The sequence below is a fragment of the Marmota monax genome, unplaced genomic scaffold, assembly GCF_021218885.2.
Source record: "Marmota monax isolate L192 unplaced genomic scaffold, Marmota_monax_Labrador192_F-V1.1 WCK01_AAM20220418_F8-fsc00054, whole genome shotgun sequence".
Classification (NCBI taxonomy): domain Eukaryota; kingdom Metazoa; phylum Chordata; class Mammalia; order Rodentia; family Sciuridae; genus Marmota; species Marmota monax.
The window spans coordinates 2832119-2856793 of NW_026692145.1; the positions used below are offsets into that span (position 1 = coordinate 2832119).

The 24675-nt window shown below is 39.2% G+C and overlaps 1 protein-coding gene across 1 annotated transcript in view; it reads left to right on the plus strand.

The window, feature by feature from the left end:
• The first annotated feature begins 4236 nt into the window (after window positions 1–4236).
• The window catches only part of Frmd7 (FERM domain containing 7), a 90566-nt gene continuing 70127 nt past the window's right edge, over window positions 4237–24675 (plus strand). Inside the window, exon 1 of the mRNA XM_046468922.2 lies at window positions 4237–4422. Within this exon, the coding sequence (XP_046324878.1) occupies window positions 4237–4422 (186 nt within the window). The remainder of the gene's footprint in view (window positions 4423–24675) is intronic.

A 24675-nucleotide genomic window follows, 5' to 3' on the forward strand; every position in this document is an offset into this window, starting at 1 on the left:
CCTTCACTAGGGTCTAGAAAGATGATGAGTCTTCAAAAGTTCCTTAAAAACTGTACCAGACATAGTGGCCATGCACGCCTGTAATCTCAGCTACTTGGGAGGCTGAGGCAAGAGGAGGATCCCAAGTTTGAGGCCAGCAGAACTGTCTCAAGATAAAAGAAAAAGAGCTGGGAATGTAGCTCAGTCAGAAAGTTCTTCTGGGTTCAATTCCTAGTACCAAAAATAAAACAAAATTAAATTAAAATTAAAAAGCTGTGGCACACACCTGTAATCCTAGTAGCCCAGGAGGCTGAGGCAGGAGGATAATGAGTTGAAAGCCAGCCTCAGCAACTTAACAAGGCCCTAAGCAACTCAACAAGACCCTGTCTCTAAATAAAAATATGAAAAGGGGTGGGGATTTGGTTCAGTGGTTAAGCACTCCTGTGTTCAATCCCTGGTACCAAAAAATTAAAAAACAAAAATAAAGAAAAAGAAATTTCAAGCTCCATGGTAGAAAGGAAGAGAACAGGATGAGAACCAGGTGGAGACTATAGAGTTTTTTGGGGCAAGAGGTAAAGGGAGGGAAAATTGGCAGGAAGGATTGTTTGCCTTTTCTCAGCCCCTTTCTGCCCTCAGGCTGTTCCACGTTCCACGTTCCCACATTTCTGGAGAGTCAGATCCGTTCTGACTCTGCTGGTAGGGGACACTGGGGGAAGGGGTGGTGTGTGGGGGTGGAGGTAGATGAGGGGAATCAAACAGATACATCCTGGATTGCATCATTCCACCCAAGGAGAACCCCTCCCTGTTTGGCACAACTTGGTGCCTAGAGATTTACAGCTGAAGACTCTCAAAATATTTCCAGGAGTATGTTTACAGCAAAACACATTGAATCAATCACTAATTATGAATTCTCAGTCTACTTCATATTGCTTCCAGACCTTTGCCCTGGTGACCCTTCCTCTCAATTTGTTTTAAAAGAGGAAATGCCATACTGTTGAAATTTCAGCCAATTCTCATTTGCCTTTTTTTTTTTTGTACTGGAAATTGAACCCAGGGGTGCTTAACCACTAAGCCACATCCCTAGCCCTTTTTATTTTCTCTTTTTGAGATGGGGTATCATTAAGTTGCTGAGGCTGGCCTTGTACTTGTGATCCTCCTGCCTCAATCTCCCAAGTTGCTGGGGTTTCAGACCTGTGCCATGGTGCCTGATTCACTTTTCATTTTCAGCATGTTGTCTGTAGCTTAAATATGCACAAAATGCTTTCATACATATTAGTTGCAGTTATGCCATTAAAAACCTTGTTTGGACTAGGAAAGTAGCTCACTGGTAGAGTACTTGCCTAGCATGTCTGTGAGGCCTTGGGTTCAAATTCCAGTAACAAAACAAAACAAAATGAACAAACAAAAACACCCCTACTACTTTGTAAAATATTATTGTCTTTATTTACAGATGAGAAAACAGAGACTTAAAAATGGTTAGATGACTTTCCCAAACACACACTACTTAGTCTTAGGCAGAGTCTTTTGACTATATGTTCTTTCTGTTCCACCCACCAAGCAGAATATCTAATAGGTCTCTGGAAGCATTTGAAAGTTAAAGGTACTTTTTCTGTAGGGTTCTGCTTTGTTTTCCTTTTTTTTTTTTTTTTTTGGTATCAGAGATTGAACCCATGGGACACTTAACCAAGCCACATCCCAGCCCTTTTTTATTTTTTACTTTGAGATAGGGTCTTGCTAAGTTGCAAATGGATGAGGCTGGCTTTTAACTCGTGGCCCTCTTGCCTCAGCCTCCCAGCCACTGAGTTTTATAGGTATTTTTGCTCTTAAATTTTAACTCCTGAACTATAAATAGGGGTAAAAGAGTAAAAAGTATCACTAAGTGGCTGAGATTGTGGCTCAGTGGTAGAGTGCTTGCATTGCATGTGTGAGGCACTGGGTTTGATCCTCAGCACCACATTAAAAAAAATAAATAGAATAAAGGTATTTTTTAAAAAGCACTAAAGAAGACTAAGGAACTAGCTGAGCTTAATTAACATGAATTTACAGTGGGACTAATCTTTATTGTTTGTTTTTAATATTTGCCAGTACCATTGAATGCAATAGTTCTCAAAATTTTTTTTTAAGTCTGGGATCCTTTTTGGAATGTGATAAATACAGTGCATTGTTGGGGGCTGAGGATATAGCTCAGTAGTAAAGTGCCTGCCTAGCAGGCACAAGGCCCTGGGTTCAATCCCTAGCACCACCAAAAAATTAAATGCTTAACACAGTGTATTGTCTATTCAGATAAAACACATACATATGTATATGGAAATTTTCATATAAATGTGAAACATTTACACAGCCCATCTTTGAATTTTAGGTTATAAACCCGTAAAAGGAACAGAAAAATAAAAACATAACTTTACTTATCCAGAATTGAGTATTAGCATGGCAAATATGATAGGAATTTTAAAATACAGCAAATTTAAAAGATCTATATCCAGTTGCTGACTTAACATTTCCACTTGGATACCAAATAGAAGTCAAAATTTAGAACTCTTGACTTCCTCCTTTCACTCCAATAGGTCTCTTCTCCAATCTTCCACATCTCTGTCATTGGAACCACTCAGTTACTGAAGTCAACACCTGAGTCATTTTTGATTTTTCTTTTTTGCTCTCATATACAACTGATCAGCTGGTCTTGTCAATTTTGCCTTCATCACGCATTCTATAGCCATCAACTTCTCTTTATATCCACTGCCACCAGTGAAGTCTAGGTCATGTGGATGGGCTGAGAAAATGCTTCAGAGAGAGAGAGAGAGAGAGAGAGAGAGAGAGAGAGAGAGAAAACATTTAAAGGGATTCTTGAAAAAGGTGGAACATTTTGTGCTAATCCAGGTAATCCCTGTGAAAGGCACGGAGGCCCCAGGCTCTGGAGGTAGCAGGGTGAGTAGAGCTTTTAAAATGGGTATAACTCTTCTGCTTCCTCTTCCTGAACAATTCAGTCCCCAAGTCAGTAAATGGTCAGGAGCATGGTGGCTTGGAGGAACGAGCAAGGGCTCTCAAAGAAAGGGGTCATCAGACTCCCAGCACGGTAGTATATAGAGTTAGATGCCAAGCAGGTACAGGGGTTTCAGTCTGCAGTGTGGGCAGGGTGTCCACACATAAGAGAGGCCCTACATGGGGTGTCAGAACCCAAAGAGGGTAATGAGGCTGCCCATTCAGGGATGAGGAAGGCATCCATGGAACAGCAACCTGGTTTGGGGCATTGGAGGCCAAGCAGGGTAGAGAAGGAATCTACAAAATACTAAGCAAAGGGGAAAAGAGTAACTGTAGTGGAGAAGGCCAGCAGATACCCCCTAATCATAAGGAAATATTAGATCAACTCAAGTTGGGGACATCCTGTATGCAACTTGCCTGTAATTTTCAGATGTAGCTGATGTTTAGATTTGACTAGATTTAGCTGAGTGCCATGGCACATGCCTTAATCCCAGTGACTTGGAAGGCTGAGGCAGGAGGATCAGTAGTTCAAAGCCAGCCTCAGCAACTTAGCAAGGCCTTGTCTCTAATAAAATATAAAAAAGTGCTGGGGATGTGGCTCAGTGGTTAAGTGCCCCTGGGATCAATTCCTGGTACAAAAAAATATATATATATTTGACTAGATTTTTAAAATTTGGAAAGTAATCATAACAAATATGATAAACAAGGGGTTAATAGCATTTATATATGAACAACTCATACAAATAGAGAAGGAAAACTTAAAACCTCAAGAAAAGCAGTTGCTTTGTGCTCATTTGAAGAATTTCATTTCTCCCACAAATCAGCCTGGTAAAAGAAAGACTGGTTCATTCAGAGAACCTTGTACCTTTCCTTTATGGCACTTTTCCCTTTCATCATTATTGTTAAATATTTGTAGATCTTTCTGTATAATGCCTGTCTCCCATTTTCTTCTGTAGGCTGGAAAAAAAAGCAGTATTTCTTTTGGCTTGTTTTATGCATTCTGGGGCTCTCAGGATTTAGTACAGGGCTTGACATACAGTTCTCCACCAGTAAATATTGGCTGATTGCATAAATGGAGGGGGGGCAGGATATTCTATAACAGAGAAACAGATCATTTATGGATTGAGTCCCATGCCTAGAAGCCAAAGGGATTAGAACAGTCCCTTTCACCCATCTGCTTTTGAGGCAGGCCCTAAGACAGGGAAGATCTAGCTGTCTGTGCAACTATGGGGAAATGGAACCCCTGGCAGAAACCTTCACAATGCTGGCACCTAGGGCATGGAGAAACTGTCTGCCTGCCAGCAGGAGATCCAGTCTGAAAACTTGGCAGCCTCAAAGCCTCACCCGGAACTGACATACATCCGGAAGAGTCCACCAACCACAAAAGTTGTCTTTGCCCTGAAGCTCCTGGCAGAGATCCAGGGTCACTATGCCATGGTGCTCCAGAGCCCAGAAGCAAAGGGGGCAAATGACCAGCAGTGTGCCTATTGGAAGTTCCCCAGGAGAAAGCTGTCACATACACCCAACTTTCTTATCTCTTTAGACAAGAGGTCTAGCTCAAAGCTTTTTCTAAAGACTTCATGGTAGAGATGGGGGAACATTCCAGACAGAGAAAAGTTCAAGTAAACTTATACAGCCATAATGCACAGTGAGATCCTACAAGTAGTTTGATATGACTGAAACTTTGGGGAGCAGGTGGAGCAGACCAAAAGATGAGGCTCAAAGTACAAAAGGCCAACTTCTGAATGCCTCACCAAGGGAAACAAACTTCATTCTGATGTGGTGGAGAGCCACCAATACAACCAGTTTCATGTGAGTGCCAGCTGAAGTATCATCTGGAGTGGGAGGCAAACCATTCAGGAAGCCATTAAAATGGTCCTGGAAAATATAAGAATGGCTTGAATTGGGGTAAACGTAGTGAGTACCAGGAGAAGTAAAGACCAGTTGAGAGAGGGAGAATGGACTGGGAGTGGAGGTGCATGCCTGCAATCCCAGTTGCTCAGGAGGCTGAGGCAGGAGGATCACAAGCTCAAAGCAAGCCTCAGCAACTCAGCAAGACTCTGTCTTTAAATAAAATATAAAAACAGACTGGAGATGTTTCTCAGTGGTCAAGCACCCCTGGATTCAATCCCAGGTACCAAATAAATAAATAAACAGGGGCTGGGGATGTAGCTTAGTGATAAAGTGCCTCTGAGTTCAATCCCCAGTACCAAAAAACAAATACCCACACAAATATATCAGAGTACTAATGCTCTTTCACAGGCACACACATAAAAATAATTGAATAAATGAGTGAACAATTTTTTTTTAAAAAAAGGCAGAACTACAGACTGGGTGTGAAGGGTATCAATGGTGATTTCACTGAGGTAAGCAATGAAGTTAATAAATGAAATTTTGGGGGGATGTATTAAATTTGAAAGGCCCACAAATTACTCTAGTAGAGATGTCCTATCAGCCCCTGGATTCACCAGTCTGCAAAGGACTAAAGCTCAAAAAAAAAAAAAAATACAAGGCTGGAGATATGGACGTGGAAATCATTAACATAAAACCAAGGCCATGAGAGTAAATAGGATCACCTACAATGATGTCAAACAAGATCTGAAGGCCAAAGAGAGAGCCAGAAAATTTTCCATTGCTTAAAGGATGGTCTGAGGAAGAAAGGTCATTGACACTGGAGAAGGTAGCAGAGGTTATGTCTCCTATGTCAAGAAAGGGAAGATTTTTGAGATACTGGGAGTGGTCAGCTCTGTCAATGGCACTGTGAAGTGCTAAAAACATCAATTGGACACAATAATTAGAAGGCTACTGTGAGCTTTTCCTAGGATAGTCACAGGGAAGGTGTAAAGGCAAAAGTCTGACACCATTAAGATTCCAAAGGAGAGATCTACAATCTGAGGATATCCCCCCCAGGAATACACAACACTTTATGAATTCCATGAGTAAATAAACCCTTGTTTCCAAAACAAGGCTATTCTAAGTAGGTGTCATTTGTAAGAAGGTGTTGCTTCAGGCCAAAGGCCAAAACATGTCTATAACTGAATTCATTCATCTGCTAGTTGAATTGTATCCCCCCAAAAAAGAGATACTAAAATGCTAATCCCCCTGCCCCATACCTTAGCACATGTCTTTATTTGGAAATAGAGTTATTGCAGAAATGAATTAGGATGAGGTCATGTCCTTAATCCAATGCAACTGCTCTTAGGAGACACAGACAAAGACACACAGGGACAATGTCAAGCAGAAACTGAGATTGGGGTGATATGGCTTAAAGTCAAGGGATACCAAAGATTGAAAGCTACCATCAGAAGCCACAAGAGGCAAAGAAGTCTGTACATCTCTGTTTTTTAAATCCAGAAATGTTGTGGTAATATTGTTCCCCTGTATCCCTGTATCTACAGGTTTAATACCTATTATTATTTTGGGGGTACAAGGGATTGAACCCAGGGGCTCTGAACCACTGAGTCACATCCTCAGCCCTTTTTATTTTTTTATTTTGAGACAGGTCTCACTAATGTACTTAAGGCCTCACTAAATTGCTAAAGCTGGCTTTGAACTTATGATTCTCCTTCTTCAGCTTCCCAAGCCACTGGAATTATAGGCATGTACCACCATACTTGGCCTTAATATCCATGGTTTTAACCTGCTGCAAATTGAAAATAAAAACAAAAATTTTAAAAATCCAATTACATCTTCCTGAAGTTGTACACTTTATGTCTTGGCAGTACTCCCTAAACAATACAATATAAAACTACTTACACTTTTCCATTATATTAGGGATTAAAACTGATTTGAGATAATTTAAAATCATGGGGGTCTGGGGATGTAGCTCAGTTGGTAGAGTGCTTGCCTCCCATGCACAAGGCCCTCCCATGCCCAAGGCTTTAGATGTACAGAAAAAATGGAGCATAAAGTACAGGAATCCCTACAACCACTCTCCCTATACTCCTACATTTTCACTTGCCACAGTCTCTCTTATTGTTATATTTTGCATTAATGTGGTAACCATGTTATAATTGCTGAATCCATATTGATACATTATTATTAACCAGAGCCCATAGTTTCCATTAGGGTTCACTCTGTGTTATACTGTTCTGTGGGGGTTGATAAATACATAATGTCATGCATCGACCACTATGTACAATACAAAAGAGTTTTATTGCCCTAAAAATCCCTTGTGCCCCTTCCTCTCCCAGGACCACTGGCAACCACTGATCTTTTTTATTGTCTCCAAAGTTTTTCTTTTACCATAATGCCATATAATTGGAAGCATATGATATGTGACCTTTTCTGATTGGCTTCTTTCATTTAGCAATATGCATTCAGAGATCATTCACATCTTCTTGTGGCTTGAAAATTCTTTTTATTGATAAATAATATTCCATTTTATCAACACACTGAGATTTATCTATGTGTTTTCCTTTTGAAGGACATTGGTTGCTCACAAGTATCAGCAAATATAAATAAAGCTGCTGTAAACATTTGTGAGTAGGTTTTTATGTGGACATAATTTTTCAACTCATTGGAGCAAATACCAAGGAGTGTGATTGCTGGACTGTAGGGTAAGAATATATTTAGCTTTTTTAAAGAAACTGCCAAACTATCTTTTAAAGTGTCTGCACCATTTTGCCTTCCAACCAGCAATGAAGAGGCTTCCTGTTGTTCCACATTCTTGTCAGGTTTGGGATTTATCAGTGTTTGGGGCTTAACCCATTCTGATAGGTGTGAAGCCGTATCTTGTTGCTTTAGGAAATAAGCTTTTCAGAAATGAATAGCTTGAGGTTAAAGCTACAAAATTGCCAACTCTAAGATTCTAGGGACAATTCTATAAACCAAGACATTCCTTCATAAATATGTAAACCCTTCAGAATGCCACAGGTAAATAAACTTTTATTTCAAAAATAAACTTTCAGTTTGAAAATAAATATACAAGTATGTTCCCACGGGGAAAATGATGGTGGCTAGGATGTTGCAGAGTTAGCAAACGTTTCAGAGTTCAAGTAACTACTCTGCTGCATCATTGCTGTTGGGAACTAGTGTTTTATCTTATTTAGCCACCCTCCCTTTAGACCTACACCCTCCCATAACTCCAAGATGGAATTCTTCCAGTCTCCTCTTTCCCTTTCTCTATCCATCTTTTAAAGTTTCTGTCTCTAGCCTGGTGCCGTGGCACACACCTAGAATTCCAGTGGCTGGGGAGGCTGAGGCAGGAGGATCACGAGTTCAAAGCCAGCCTCAGCAATGGCAAGGTGCTAATCAACTCAGTGAGACTCTGTCTCTAAATAAAATACAAAAAGGGCTGGGGATGTGGCTCAGTGGTTAAGCGCCCCTGGGTTCAATTCCTGGTACCCCGCCAAAACAAAAATTTCTGTCTCCATCAGTTTACTTCCATCTCCCCATCATCTTGCTGGTCCTGTCCTTTGTTCTGTTATCCCCAGCTCCTGTGCTCCATTTCATTTCTTTCTCCTCATCTAAATTTTGGAAGTATTTCACTAAGTGAAAGAAGCCAGGTGCTAAAGACCACATGTTATATAATGCCATTTATGTGACATATGTAGTATAAGCAAAGTCTTAGAAACAGAAAGTAGGTTGGTAACCAGGGGCTGAGGTGAAGGGAAATAGGGAGCTATTGCTTTCTGGTGACAGCTTCTATTTGAGGTGACCTACAATATATTTTCTGTTTTTGTTGAAATCTATTGAATAGTGGTTTTCCTCTATCTAAATTTAAAAACAAGTAGAGTACTTTGTAATTTTTTTGAAAATTACATTGTTTATTCCACATGTGTGATGTTTCTTTCCTCCTGTAGCCTTTTCAAACAGTCTTCTGGGCCTTGAAGACCAATTCTTTGGAAGTATTGAGAAAGGACTATGTGTAAAGAACAAAGGTCACCTGGTCTTTAGGTCCTCCATCATGAACTAGCTGAAAGTGCTTTCTGGAAATTCATGAAAGTCTCCATCCTTGACTGCATCTTTGATATTTGAGAATTAATCAGAGTGAGGCTGTGGTAAGTCAAAGAAGTCAGTGAACCTATTTTCTAGTTTTCAAGGCCTACCAAGCACCAAAATGTCTGTTTGCCTTGGGATTCCAGATGCTGTTTTCTGTGACTGGAACATGGTTCTTTATCAGTATCCCCAGAGGGAATATTGTATCTCCTCAAGGAAGACTGATAATTACTTCTCTGGTGTCAGACTTTGAATCTTTGGAAATATTTTCTGTATTGGTAAATGGGATTGAGGAGAAGTTTGCAAGTACTATTCACATGAGTTCCTCTGGCGCCAAGGAATCCTGGTCCCTTGGTTAGTAACACTCAAGAGCAGCAATGTTTAGATTTCTCTCTGAGGAAAATAGATTTTGTTCTTAGTACAATTCAGTTGGGGATTAGATGAAGTTTCTAGGGACCTTGTAGTTTGGATGCCCCATGGTTTCTTACATGTGAGTGTATTTGATGTCCACCCCACTTGCAGGCCAAACACTCTACAACCAGCCCCTCAATTTCCTTATCATTTGCTCACAGTTTCTGCCTTGCAATCTGGGTCTTTCTTCTTTTTCCTTGCTTTGCTTTGTTAGCCCAACACTTCCCACAACCCAAGAGAGCTCAGGACAGTTTCACTTGTTACCCTGGAATTCCTTTCATTGTCTTCATCCTCCTTGAGCTCTCTAAAGCAGTTGACATTGACCTTCCTTCCCTTCATTCTTGAAGCTCTGTCCTATTTTGGAATGCTCATGATAATGACTTAGTCTCTTCTTTCTTTATAATTTCAAATTCTGAAGTTTCATTCCTCCCAGGGCCTCTGTTAATGCTTCTATGAGAAAGGCTCTCAAATATGTATCTGCAGTCCAGCCCTCTGTCCTGGGCTCCGTGTACTCAGATTTGACTCTCTGATACATATATTTATCTAGATAGCACAAAGGTGCTTCAAATTCAGTATACCTCAGACCAAATGTGATATCACATGCCCATAATGCCAGCAATTCAGGAGGGTGAGGCAAGAAGATTGCAAGTTTGAGGCCAGCCTCAGCAACTTAGCAAGACCCTGTCTCAAAATTAAAAAGAAAAAAATGTAATGTACCTCAAACTGAGCTTTCCATCTCCCTTCTATACCCCATCTCCCACTTATCTTCTTTTCTTGTATTCCCTATTTTGATGAATAGTCCAATTTTCTTCCAGAGACTTAGATTTGAAACCTCAAGATGAGCTTACTTATGTCCCACTACACAATAAAATTCCAATAAATTCCATCTTTCCAATGTGTCTTGTATTTGTTTCTTTCTCCCCATCTCTGCTATCATTGCTTGATTCAGGTCCATGTTACCACTTGCATATTACAATAGCCTCTCTGTGTCTCTGCTTCTATTCCAAACTACATATCTTGCTATTTAAAAAAAAATCTGATCCCATCCACTCCTTGTTCATGTTGTAACACTAGTGCTGTAGAAATTTTCAAACTGTATTACTTTCTGCATCAAAGCGTTTAGTTACTCCTTGACCAGCAAATTAAGTACTCTTTGTTCTGACATTCAAATCTTTCCCCAAATGACTTCAACCTTCCATTACAACCTTACCTTCCGCTGCTCCCCAGCTTGGACCTTAAGCTTCAGTCAAACAACAACTGATTCTGCTCATTTCGATTGCCATGCCATTGTTCTCACTAATCCTCCTATCTAAAATGATCTGCCCCAGCAAAATTCTTTCCATGCTTCAAAGTCCATTTGGAACATTCACTCCTCTGGGGAATTTTACCTTTATCTCCTTAACGAGATGTCTTTTACTCTTTTAGACATTTTGGTGTTTTCCTTGTATAGAATCTATTATATTTACGGTCGAGACCACTAGTTTGTGCACAATATCCAATCACCCCTTATTCCTTAGTAAAACTGAAATTTTAAGCTAGGCACATGACCAGGTGTGCCTTGAATAAAGACTATAATTCCTAACATCCCTTCAGACACATTTGATCCTGTGATTAAGTTCTGACCAATGGGTTATAAACAAAAGTGTTGTGTGTAACTTCTGGGAAGTGTCCTAAAAGGTCAAGGGGCATGCCATCCCTTCCTCGTTCCTGCTGGCCAAAAGAGAAGGAAAAGACTGAAGGTCTCAATGTCATTGTGAATTATGGGTGACTTTAAGTACGAAAGCTATATATGACAAAGCAACAAAAGAGGGAATGTGGTCTCCAGCACTACTTACTACCTCTGTGATGATGACTTCCATTCTGTATGTCTAGCTTAGACCTCTGCCCTTGAGCTCCACTCATTTACGTCCTTCCTCCTGGTTTACATTTTCATTCATATCCCCTGTTGCTATAACCACCATGCCTAGTCGTGGACTAATGGCTTTAGTGATTATTGAACATGAAAGAGAAACAAACTTCTGTTATTTGGGGGCTTTCCGTTGCTAGTAAATGAACCTGATCCCAAATAATCTAGCATAGCTCAGCCTTTTGTGGCTTGTCTTATAGATGAGGCCTTACCTTAATCCCTGTTTGACTTTTAGGGCTGTTGGTGTGTAATATAAAGGAACGGAATCCTGAGGTATTCACTCTCTAGCCTGGCAGAGGAATTCCTACTTAGTGGACTCCTCTGAAATGAGATTGCTGATAAATATGTACTTATCTTCCTGTGGATTCCAGGTTCTAACACAAATAGACCATTTCTGGGGTTCAAGAAGAACAGTGCTTCTGATCACAACTGGGGAATATGTTAGAGATGATCATTTCTTTTCATTTACTTCCATTCACATGTCAGTCCCAGGGAAAGTAGTTATTAGGACCATGGACTCTAAAAACCAATTTTTAAAATTTAATTAATTTGTTTATTTTATAATAATAATAATAATAAGCAGATAACAGATAATGAAATAAATTATTATTATTAGTTGGTACTGGGGATTGAACCCAGGGGCACTTGACCACTGAGCCACATGCCCAGCCCTATTTTGTATTTTATTTATTATTATTAGTTGGTACTGGGGATTGAACCCAGGGGCACTTGACCACTGAGCCACATCCCCAGCCCTATTTTGTATTTTATTTAGAGACAGGGTCTCACTGAGTTGCTTAGCGCCTTGCCATTGCTGAGGCTGGCTTTGAACTCACAATCCTCCTGCCTCAGTCACCAGAGCTGTGATTATAGGTGTGCACCAACGATCTGGGCCCAATTTTATTTTTTTCTCTCCCCCCTCTCCAGGGATTGAACCTAGGGTTGCTTTACCACTGACCCACATCTCCAGCCCTTTTTGTTTTTTATTTTAAACCAGGGCCTCCCTAAGTTGCTATTGCTGGCCTTGAACTTGCAATCTTCCTCTCTCAGCCTCCCTAGCCACTGGGATTACAGAAGTGCAACACCATGCCCAGTTGAAGACCTATTTCTTGAGTTCAAATCCTACTTCTACCCTATCCTAGTTCTGTGACCTTAGGCAAGCTACTTAAACTCTCTATGCTTTCATTTCCTCACCTCTCACTGAGTAACAATAATAATGCACTTCTCTGTAGACCGTTGTGAAGGATTACATGAATTGATACACATCATAAACACATACAATAATGCCTGACACATATAAGTGCATATTATTAGCAAATCATATCATTATTAAGAATTTAATGGAGAACAAAGTAGACATTTCCGTTCTCCTGAATCTTGTAGTCCATTAGTATAAAGAACAGATATTAAAAGATATTTAAGCAACTTTCAATTTTTTCATTTTTTTATGTGGTGCTGAGGATGGAACCCAGGGCCTCATGCATGCCAGGAAAGCACAGTACCCCTGAGCTACAGCCCCAGCCCTTAAACAACTTTTCATGTAGAGCTGGAATAGTGCTACAAAGGGGCTTCTGAGCTTGCATGAGGCAAAGCTATTCTAGTCCAGGAATCAGACTAGACATATATGCAACAGTGACATTTAAGCAGTGGCATGAAGAATGACTAAATTAGCCTTGGGAAGAGGAGTAAGGCAAAGATAAGGAGGATAAGAGAACCCAGGTATTTTGGTGGTCTCTGGCTGGGCTGAGCTGCTCAGCCTGATGGACAACATTGTAGAAATTAAAGATGCCTACAGGAAGGACTGCATGTGCTCCTTCCTGATAGACAAGGATGTTAACAACTGATAGACAAGGGCCTTGAAGGCCAAGGAAGAGAGTATACCAGTGACTTGGCCTTTGGAAAAATCCTCCAATCCCCAGGAAAATTGTAGGGCAGAGTTGCACAGGCCAGGGGGGGATACATTTTTTCAAGGCAGGTCAAAGGATCCGTGAGGATATTCTGGCAGGGGAGGATCAAGGCAGGGATTGCACAAAATTGGCCCAATAGCTTTTGCAGTTGAATTTTAAAAAACAGTCCTGGAATATTTAAGAAATCATATTTGCTGAACGTATGTGAAGGGTTGAGTCAAGAGACCTCAACTGCTCAAATGTATTCCTGGCAAGTACAACCTTAAATTAGAGGGGCTAAATAAAGATGTGGCCTGCCCTTTCTGAAAGTTTGCCAACCACTGATACAGATCATGTGGGACATGGGGCCTCATCTGGGCTGATCTTAGGGCAGACACTGGAACTTGCTTTCTGGCTGAAATCTCTGACATCAGCCTTAATTTTTAGTCATGTATCTCTTTTTCAAAGGCATAAAGTACTGGGGGCCCTAGGGGAGTGTGGGTTTAGTCCTCAGCAGGCCAAAGGGTTCCTTGTCTAGAGAGTAAATGATTGATTCCTGGCTCCAAGCAGCCTGCCCCAAATTGTTCTTTTCCTCTGCATAGACCCATCATCTTCTTGGCTTTTAGAGGTGCCCTTTGACTTTTGAGCAACATCAGAAGCGTTCTTTTAGTTTAGCATCAGTAAACACTTCAGACCTCCCAGGCAGCTCAAAGTCATGCTCCACATCACCTTGTTTGGAAACATCACCATCTGGTGGATTTCACTGCATGCGCTCTCAAAGACCTGGCTATGTTTTGCCAATTGAGGGCATCCATGACTGGCTAAATATTCCAGCTGTATACTGACTTGGAGATTGGTAATGGAGGAAGCCAGAGTTTGGGGCCAAATAAGATAGAATATACTGTGCATCATGCTTCTAAGCTGAAATCTTGGCACAGTCAACTGGACATGTACTATTTGGCTCTCTCAGTAACATGAGGTGCCCCCAGGCCCTTTCTCCTAAAGAGTCCCATTGAATGTCTGTGAACCTGGACCACCTTTGCAGGGACCACAGGAAATTTTCAAAGGCAGAAAGGAACTAATAAATTTCTTTCTTTTCCTTTCATAGGTGATTGAAATCTAATCCCTGGAATCTGAAAGGAGGCTAGACTGCCTTCCTTCAACTGCAGGCCCTCCCTGGCATGGTCTAAACCCAGGGATTCCAGGACTAATGATCCTGTGGGTAGCCCAGCCAAAACCCATGTTATGAATCCACACTACTCAGGGTTTTTTTTTTTATCATACTGAGGGTTGAACCCTGGGGCACTCTATCACTGAGCTACATCCCCAGCCTTTTTAGTGTTTTATTTTGAAACAGAGTTTCACTAAATTGCTGAGGCTGGCCTTAAATTTGTGATCTCCTGCTTCAGCCTCCCAAGTCACCAGGTTACACTATGCCTGGTTACAAAATAGAATTTTTAAGGATCCAAAGGAATATGTTTAAATTACGGATTCATTTTAGATCGAATGATCTCATTTGTTTAGAGTATTCTATATCAAGCTTCAATATTTTCTAGGTGGCAGGGTCCTCTTTGCAAGTGAATTCTCACTTGGAACACCAATATATTAAACAGAAAGAAAACAAAGACACAGAGGTTGGAGTTAGGCTAGATGTACAGGAAGAAAAGCAGGATTTTCTGTGGTCTCTGCTATAATGTAAGCTCTAGAACAGCAAGAATTTTGCCTTTTTTGTTCAATGCTACATTCTCAGTGTCTACAATAATGCTTCACATTGACAGGACTCAACAGGTATTGATGAATGAATGATGGATATACAGCATATAAGGAAGGTGGGCACACAACAGACACCCCAAAGATCTTGGTGCTTCTTACATAAAATCCTGCAGAATAAGAACTTCAGCCTGGAAGAATTGTGCCCTCCTTGGTCACCCACCTCCCTTGTCATCCTTCTTCCTCCTAAGAACCTTCCAAAAAGGGTTAGATGTATAATGCAGAACTGGCTGTGCAGGGAGAAGAGACACTGTGCAGAGTGACTTTGGTCTCATAGCTTCTTTCCAATCTTTTCAAATACCTTTGGGCAAATAGCACCATTTGCAAAGATCAGACCCAGCACCTGGTGCAAAACAAATATGTACCTCAATTAAGCAAATACCCTCTTGAATAATAGTGTGTCAGTAAGGAGAGAGGCAACACGTTTGCTCAGTTGCCAAGTCAAATTGGATACTTGGTTAATTGGGAAAGAACAAAGACAAATTCTGGAATCAACAGGACCCAAATCTAGGTTTGCTAGTTATTGGTTAGCTGACCTTTGGGTAAGACCTTCCTGAACTTTGGTTTCTCTGTCTGCAAAACTGTCTTCATTCCATATCTGATAAAAATAGTAGCCACATCATAGGTTTGTGTGGAATTGAAATGCATTGATTAACTGATCAGAAGAATACCTAGCACATAGTGAACACTCAATAAAACATGTCTTTTGCCAGGCACAGTGGCACATACCTATAATCCCAGTGACTTTGGAGTCTGAGGTGGGAGGATCACCAGTTTGAGGCCAGCCTCAACAACTTAAACACTAAATAGAGTGACTTTGGTCTCAACAACTTAGTTAGGCCCTGTATCAAAATAAAATAATACATAAAAATTGTTAGCTAAATGCCTAAAAAAAGGGACTGGGATGGTAACTCAAAAGTAGAGTGTTTACTAGCATGCACAAGGCCCTGAGTTCAATCCCTAGAACCATAAAAAGAAAAAAGAAAAAAAAGTGACAATTGATGCATGGTTTTCTGTATCAATAATAATGATTAATGCTATTTTATGTCTGAGACTTCTCCCAGTAAATACAAAAACAAACAGTTCTGTGTTAAAAAAAATAAATAAAATAAATAAAACAACAAAAAGGGCCGGGGGTGTAGCTCAGTGATACTATGTCCCTGGGTTCAATCTCCAGTACCACAAAACAACAATAACATCAACAAAATCCTCATCTTCCCTTTCTTTTTTTCCTAGAAGTTCCAGAAGTAACATATTATAAGACAAACTATATATAGAAATCCCAAAGCAAACATCAAAGATGGATCCTGCAGAAATTCAGACACTTGAGTTCAGGGGCAAATATTAGGATACAATGGGAGCATATTTTAATTGATAAATTTCTGATGCACACACAGGGGAAAGAAGGGAGAAAATCCAGATTCTTAAATCTGCTGAGAGGTAGGTAAAAATGGAGAGGAAGAGAGTTGGGCACCAGAATCGGGCATGTGTTACCTGAGTTAAAATCCCAGCCCTGTCATTTGCTGATACTTACCTTTTTTGGACTTTGATTTTTCTCACCTATAAAATGGGGATAATAATAAGAATTTCCACATCAGGAGGCTGTTGTAAAAGATGAAATGTCATAACATATTCAAAACTCCTAAATACTGTAAGAGTTTGATGTTCAATAGTAGTTATTCCTAGGATTATGTACCTAGAAAGAGAGTGGGTTGGAAAGAATGGCAATTCCCCCAACTCTAAGCAGGAACGGAGATGTATTTCTAGCTAAATGGGGAAACTAGAAAACAGAAGCATGGGGGTGGGGCAGGATGGAATTTCAGGCTAAGTCCCAACCTTTTTCTTATCCTTCAGGGAAGCTCTGGTATGTAAATTACACATCAGAGCTGGACTTTGATATTCCCACAGCACTCAGTCATTGGCTAAGCACTGCCCTGGAGGGATGTAAGCTCTCAGGCTCTTCTGATTTCCTGTACTTTAAGAAAAAAAGGGGGAGGTGGGCTCTAATCACTCAAGGCCAGATGTCTTAAAAGGGTTACAAGTATTGACCATTGAATGCCAAACACGTTGGAGGGCAGTTTGTCAGTTTCCTACAAAACTAAACATACTCTTACCATATGATCCAGCCATCCTGATCCTTGACATTTACCCAAGAGTTGAAAATGTATGTCCACGAAAAGACCTATGCGTATGTTTACAGCAGCTTTATTCACAATTGCCAAAGCTTTGATGCAACCAGGATGTCCTTCTGTAGGTAAATGGATAAACTGGAGTATGTCCAATCAATGGAATGTTTTTCAATGCCAAAAAGAAAAGAGCTATCAAGCCAGAACAAGACACAGAGGTACCTTAAATGTACATTACTAAGTGCAGGAAGACAACCTGAAAAGTCTACATATTATTGACTCAAGTCAGTCAATACATTCCATGCCCCTGGCTTCAGAGATTGGGTCAGAGTTGAACACATCATCCAATTCAAACCAAAAAGGGCTAAAGACACAGAAGTTTTGTTTAAAATATTGGAGGAAACAAACTTCCCCTTCCGTGCTGGATGAATGATAAAGCCCATAGCCCCAGGGACTGCAGGGCAGCCACTTTAGGAATATAATAGAAGAGTCTGATAAAAAAAAAAAATCACACTGACACCATGGGAAAAGACACAGATATGGAGATAAACTAAGTATTTGCTGCCTGAGACACTAGATCAAATATATCTATATACTTCTGGACTTTTCCAATAAAGGATGTAACAAATTCCTTATTAATTAAGCTAGTTTAATTTGGGCTTTCTGTTACTTGTAACCAAAGACCCTGATTTATCACAGTTCTGGATTCCGGGGCTAGTACATTGTCCACAATGACTTTGGGTAGAAAGTGATTCTCTTCTTTTTAGATGTTGTCCATAAGCTTTTGATTGATGTAATTATAGTTAAAATTCAAAATGTCTTGACTACAGCTTTCAAATAGACACAAACATGGGAGGTGAGATTGGAGTAATCATAAGAGTATTGGACAATTTAAACATATGCCTCCTTATATTTCAGCAATTGTAAGAATTTTTTTTGTATTTTTGAGGTCAAATATTGTTAGGCTTTGAATGTGATTTGTCCCCTAAGGATTCATGTGCTGGAAGCATGATTTCCCAGTGTGGTCATATTGAAGTGATGGAACCTTGAAGAGGGAAAGCCTAGTAGGAGGTGGTTAGGTCATTGGGGGCACCACCCTTGGAAGAGAATAGGATAGTTCTCATGAGACCCTGGTTAGTTCCCATGAGAGTGAATTGTTATAAAAGAGAGAACCTTGATTCTTTCCCACTCTCCAGCTCTCTGTCTTGCCATGTAATTTCCTTCTCTTTCACTTGCTCCATCATGATGCTATCCCCCATGATATGATGCAGTGAAGGAGGGCCCTTGCCAGAGCTGGTATCACCTTATCTGCACTTACTGCTTCCAACTGTGAGCTGGATAAACCTCTTTTCCTTGTAAAGTAGTTAGCCTCCAGTATTTTATTATAGTAATGGGCATATATACATGTGGGTTAATGCACCAATTCTAAAAGTGCAGTTTGGCGAGTTTGGACAAATATACAACCACCAACACAGTCAAAGATATAGAATATTTTCATTACCTCAAAGAGTTTTCTTGTGTCTTTTTGTTGTCAGAACTCTCTACTGCTGGTCCCAGGAAAATAATTGTTTTGTTTTTGTTTTCTTTTACTGGAGACTTGACTAATTTTGTATAAATGTTCCTATAAATGTGTTAGCTTCATTTACATGTAATAATAATTTTAAGATTCATCCTTGCCATTACTTATATAGGTTGTTGATTCCTTTTAATTGGTGAGTAGTATTCTTTTATATGAGCACACCACATTTTTTTTTTATCCATTCATCTGTTAATGGATACTTGTTTTGTTTTGTTTTTTTCCAGATTGGAACAGTTTTGAATAAAGCTGCTATACACATCCATGTATAATCTCTGTGGAAACAATTCCTCCTGTATAAATATCTACAAATGGAGTATCTCAGTTGCATAATAATACGTATGATTAACTTTATAAAAATTGCTGCTTTTTTCCTTTTCTTTTTTTCTTTTTGGTACTAGGAATTGAACCCAGAGGAACTTTACCACTGAGCCACATTCCAAGCCCTTTTTATTTTTTATTTTGAGACAGGGCCTTGCTAAATTGCCGAGGCTGGCTTTGAACTCACAAGCCTCAGTTTCCCAAGCCACTGGGTTTACAGGAATGCACCATGGTCCCCCAGCAAAACCACAGATTTTTTGAAAGTGGTTATTTATTTTAATATTCCAATGGATGTGTTGTAAGAGAAATATGTCAGACTTAGAGCTATCTCACATCCTTGACAGCACTTGCTAGGGCCAGTCATTTGTAAATTTACCCATTCCAGTGGATGTGAGTTACGATATCATGCTGATTTTAATTTGCAGTTTCCTGATGATCAGATGGTCTTGAACATCTTTTCATGTGCTTATTGCTCATTTCAATATTTATTGTAAAGTGCATGTTCAAATATTTTGTCCATATTTTTTATCTTCATGTAACACTATCCAGAGCTTTTTTATATGCTCTAGATAAAAGTCTTTTGTCAGATATAAGCATTACAAATATTTTCTCACAGTCTTTTGCTTGCCTTTTGATTTTCTAAATGTACCATTGAATAAGTTTTAAATGTAAGTGAAATTTATCACCAGTTTCTTTAAAAATCCATGCTTTTGCCAGACATAGTGGTGCATACCTGCAATCCCAGCAGCTTGGGAGGCTGAGGCAGGAGGATTGTGAGTTCAAAGCCAGCCTCAGCAACTTAGTGAGGCCCTAAGCAACATAGCAATTCTCTGCCTCTAAATTTAAAAATAAAAATAAAAAGGGTATAGTTGAGTGGTTAAGCACTCCTATGTTGAATCCCCAGGACCAAAAGAGAAAAATTCATGATTTTTTTGTGAACTATCATAATCAATGCTAGTTTTTCATTATTCAAAAGTCAGAGAGATATCCTCAAGGTATTAAGGCTTATTGATTTTTTTGCATATATGTAAGGTAAGGTTAAAGTTTCTTTGTTTTCATATGGATATTCAGATATCCCCATTCTATTTGTTGAAAAGATTATCATTTCTTTATTGAATTGTTTTTTACCTTGTCCAAAAATCAATTGACTACTCAGATATTTATGTTTGAATTTTCCATTCTGTTCCTTTAATCTCTGCCTATCCATATGTACTGCCTTGATCACTACATCCCCAGCCTATTTTTATAGCTAAGTTTTAAAATCAGGTAATGTAAGACCTGTACTTTGTTTTTCTTTTTCAATATTGTATTGGCTATTTTATATTCTTGTATTCCAATAGAAAATTTGTCAGTTTCTAAAAATTATCTGTTGGGATGTTGATAGGCAGTGCATTGAACCTAGATATTGATCCATAGATCAATTTGTAGAAGATTGCTATCTGACTACACTGAGTCTTCTAATCCATGAAAATAAAAATCTTTCCACTTATTTAAATTTTATTTCATTTATCTCTGCAATATCCTATAGTTTTCACTGTACAAATAAAGTATTTCATTTGTTAAACTTATGTTCAAGTATTAATGCTATTATTATTCATGGAATTATCTTCTTAGTTTCAGGGTTTCATTTTGTTTTGTTTTGGGACTGGGGATTGAACCTAGGGATGCTCTACCACTGAGTTACATCCCAGCTCTTTTTATTTTTTATTTTGAGATAGGGTCTGTTTAAATTGTTGAGACTGGCTTTGAACTTGAGATCATTCTGGTTGAGACTCTGGATCCCTGAAATCACAAGTGTGTACCACTGTGCCCAGCTAATTTCAGATTTTTCACTGTTAGTATATAGAAACTAAATTTAATTTTTCATAATGTTCTTTTATTTTGCAAATTTACTAAACTTCCTAGGTCTAGTCATTTTGGGAGACTTTCTAAGGAGTTTCTATGTAAATAATTTTATAATCTATGCATAAAACAATTTTATTTCCAATCTGGATTTCCACTATTTTTCCCCTCTTTCTGTTTGCCTTATTGCACTGGCTAGAACCTCAAGTACAGCACTGTATAGAAATGGTGAGAGTTACCAGGTACAGTGGTGCATGTCTATAATCCCAGTGATTTGGGAAGCTAAGGCAGGAAGATTGCAAGTTCAAAGCCAGCCTCAACAACTTAGGTCCTGTCTCAAAACTAAAAATAAAAAAGGACAATAAAAGTAGACATTCCATCCAATTCCTGTCCTTAGAGGTAAAAGCATTCACTAATAAATAATTAAGATTGTTGCCAGGCATGGTGGTGCATGCCTGTAATCCCAGAGGCCTGTGAGGCTGAGGCAGGAGGATTATGAGTTCAAAGACAGCCTCAGCATCTTAGCAAGGCACTAAGCAACTCAGTGAGACACTGTCTCTAACTAAAATATAAAAAAGGGCTGGGGATGTGGCTCAGTGGTTGAGCACCCCTGGATTCAACCCTCAGTACCAAAAAAAAAATTAAGATTGTTATTAGTTGTAGGTATTTTATAAGTATCTTTTATACTTTTAAAACAACCTTGATTATTTCTAGTATTTTGAGAGTTTTTATCATGAATATTTTTTTAATTTTTTTGTGTCTATTGAGATAAACATGTGATTTATTAGTTTTTTATTGTATTCATACAGTGTATGATTTTAGGGGAGAGGTTCTGGGGATTAAACTCAGGATGTAGTACCACTGTGCTACATCCCCAGCCTATTTTTATTTTTTATATTGAGATAGGGTCTCACTGAGTTATTTAAAGGCCTCAACTAAGTTGCTAAGTCTGGCTTCCTCCTGCCTCAGTCTTCCAAGCCACTGGGATTACAGACATGCACCACTGCACCCAGCTTGGTGTATAAATTTTATCTTGCTGCTGTAACAACTAACCATAAACTTACGGGCTTGAAACAACAGAAACATATTGTCTTACATTTCTGTATATTAGAAGTCCAACACATGTTTATTAAGCTATAATCAAGAGCTAGTTAGCAAGACTATATTCCTTTCTCAAGTCTTGATGGGAGAATAAATTCTCTTGCCCTTTCTATCTTCTAGAGACTTCCTGCATTCCTTGGTTTGCAATTCTCTTCTTCTATCTCCAAAACCAGCAATGTCAGGTTCAGTCTTTCCCATGTTGTCATTCTAGCTCCTTCCTCTTTTGTCTCCCTCTTCCACCTTTAAGTATGCTTGTGATAACACTGGTCCTAACTGTATAATCCAGCATAATATTCTTATTTTATAGCCATCACTTTATGAAACTTAATTTCATCTGTAATCTTCCTTTTCCTTTGGCATGTAATGCAACATATTCACAGTTCTGAGCATCAGAATATGAATGTTGGGGCTGACCATTACTCTGCTGATTACAGCATGCCTCTGACCCGCAAAGGTATATGTTTGTTTTACATACAAAATCCATTTATCCCATCCCATGATCTCCAAATGTCTCATTCCAATTATATCAGTAACTAAAAGTAAAATAGATTATCTAAATCTTATCAGCTCAAAAATATCCTCACCTAAATACCCTCACGGATGAGCTCTGTGTATAATCCATTGTAGCCACAATTCCTGTCCAATCTGTGGATTTATGGAACTCAAGAGGCAAGTAACTGGCTACCAAAATATGATGACAATGGTATGGAATAATAGTTATATAAACTCCTATTCAAAAAGAGAGAAAATGGCCAGGTGTGGTGGCACACACCTGTAATCCCAGCGACTCCAGAGGCTGAGGCAGGAGGATCACAAGTTCAAAGCCAGCCTCAGAAACAGCAAGGCCCCAAGCAACTCAGTGAGACCCTGTCTGTAAATGAAATACAAAATAGGGCTGGGGATGGGGCTCAGTGGTCGAGTGCCCCTGAGTTCAATCCCTAATATCCATGGAGGTTAATAAAAGGAGTCGTTTTTCCTTAGCAGTTTCAACATCAGGAAAGGCAAACTCAATATATTTTTAAGACCTGGAAATGATGAAGCTAATGTATTCACCCTGTGGAGTAACAATTCTGCCCTTTAGGTTCATGCCCTCCTATTCGTCCTTTGTTTTTCATAAAAGGTAGCACATATGCAGATTATTATTTCACAGCCTGCTTCCTGCATATATAATTTGGGGGCTCTGACAGTCTTCTTTCATATAATACTCTCTCTGTCCTATTTAGTCCAAGTTGGCAGTGTTTCTGCTTGTAAAAATTCTCAAGAACCTTATGTTTCTCCCATGGTTGTCACAGAGATTAACTCCATTAAGCAAGAGGCTCCTCCACAGATCTATCCTAAATAATTCTATCTCTATTTTTGACATCTGCAGAAAGGGTTGAAGGGATCTGAGTTATACCATAATCTCTTCAAAAAGTCTTCTGCATCACTGAATACAGTAGTCTCCCCTTTTCCATGGGGATTACATTCCAATGCCCCTAGTGGATGCCTGAAACCGCAAGTAGAACCAAACCCTATCTATAGAGATTGAGCATTCCTTATCTGGAATGCTTGGGATCATAAGCGCCAGAGATTTTGGAGTTGGGAATATTTGCATATACATAATGAGATATCCTGGGAATAAGAGCCAAGACTAAGCAAGAAATTCATTTATTTCATATATACTTTATACACATAGCCAGAGGGCATTTTTAAATATCTTATTTTAAACATCTTATTTTATCTTCATTTACTTCTCTTTATTTTACATTTATGTGGTGCTGAGGATCAAATCCAGTGCCTCATGCATGCTAGGCGACCACTCTACCACTGAGCCACAACCCCAGCCCCAGACATAATATTCTTAATAATTCTGTGTTTTATAGTGTGGAAATTTCCACTTGTGGAGTCCTGTTGCTGCTCACAAATTTTGGATTCTTAGAACATTTTGGATTTCCAATTTTCAGATTAGAATACTCAAACTGTATTCTTTTTTTCCCTAAACATATGTACTTATGATACAGCTTAATTTATATATTAGGCACCTAATATTAACAACAATAACTAATAACAAAATAGAACAACCATAACAATACACTATAATAAAAGTTATTTAAAAGTTATAAATTATTTATTCTGGAATTTCCTACTTAATATTTTTCAACTGTAGTTCACTGGGGGACAACTTAAACCACTGAAAGGGAAACCACAGATTAGGAAGGACTAGTATACTCTGATCCTTTGATCTTTCTGTAGTATTAGCAAAAGGTGTCTCAGCCACACCCTCAGGTTTTGTTCTAGAACATGCTGTTTCATGAGTGAAACTATCCCCCTCCCTGTATTGGAGCTTGAACCTAGGAGTGCTTTTCTACTGAGCTATATTTCCAGTCCTTTTTATTTTTTATACAAAGACAGGGTCTCACTAAGTTGCTGAGCCTGGCCTTGAACTTGCTATCCTCCTGCCTCAGCCTCCTGAGTCACTGACATTACATATGTGTACCACTATGCCCAGCAAGCTTTCACTCAGCTTCTAGCAACTTTTGAAATCTGAATAGGCTAAGACTTTCCCAAATCACCAACTCCTGATTCCTTTTTGTTTAAAAGTTTCCCCTCAAACTGTCTTTCCTCTTTTATATTATTATAAAGCAGCAAGAGGAAACCAGAATACACCTTGTAGACTGAATCTGGAAACCTCAGCAAAATGTCCAATTTCAACATGTATAAGTTCTTTTTCCCACATAACTGCAGAATGCAATTCTGCTAAGTTTTCTGCTATTATACAATAAACATCCCTTTCTTCCAGTTTACAATAATATGCTCCTCATTTCCTTTTGAAGTCTTACCAGAAGCGTCTTTAACATC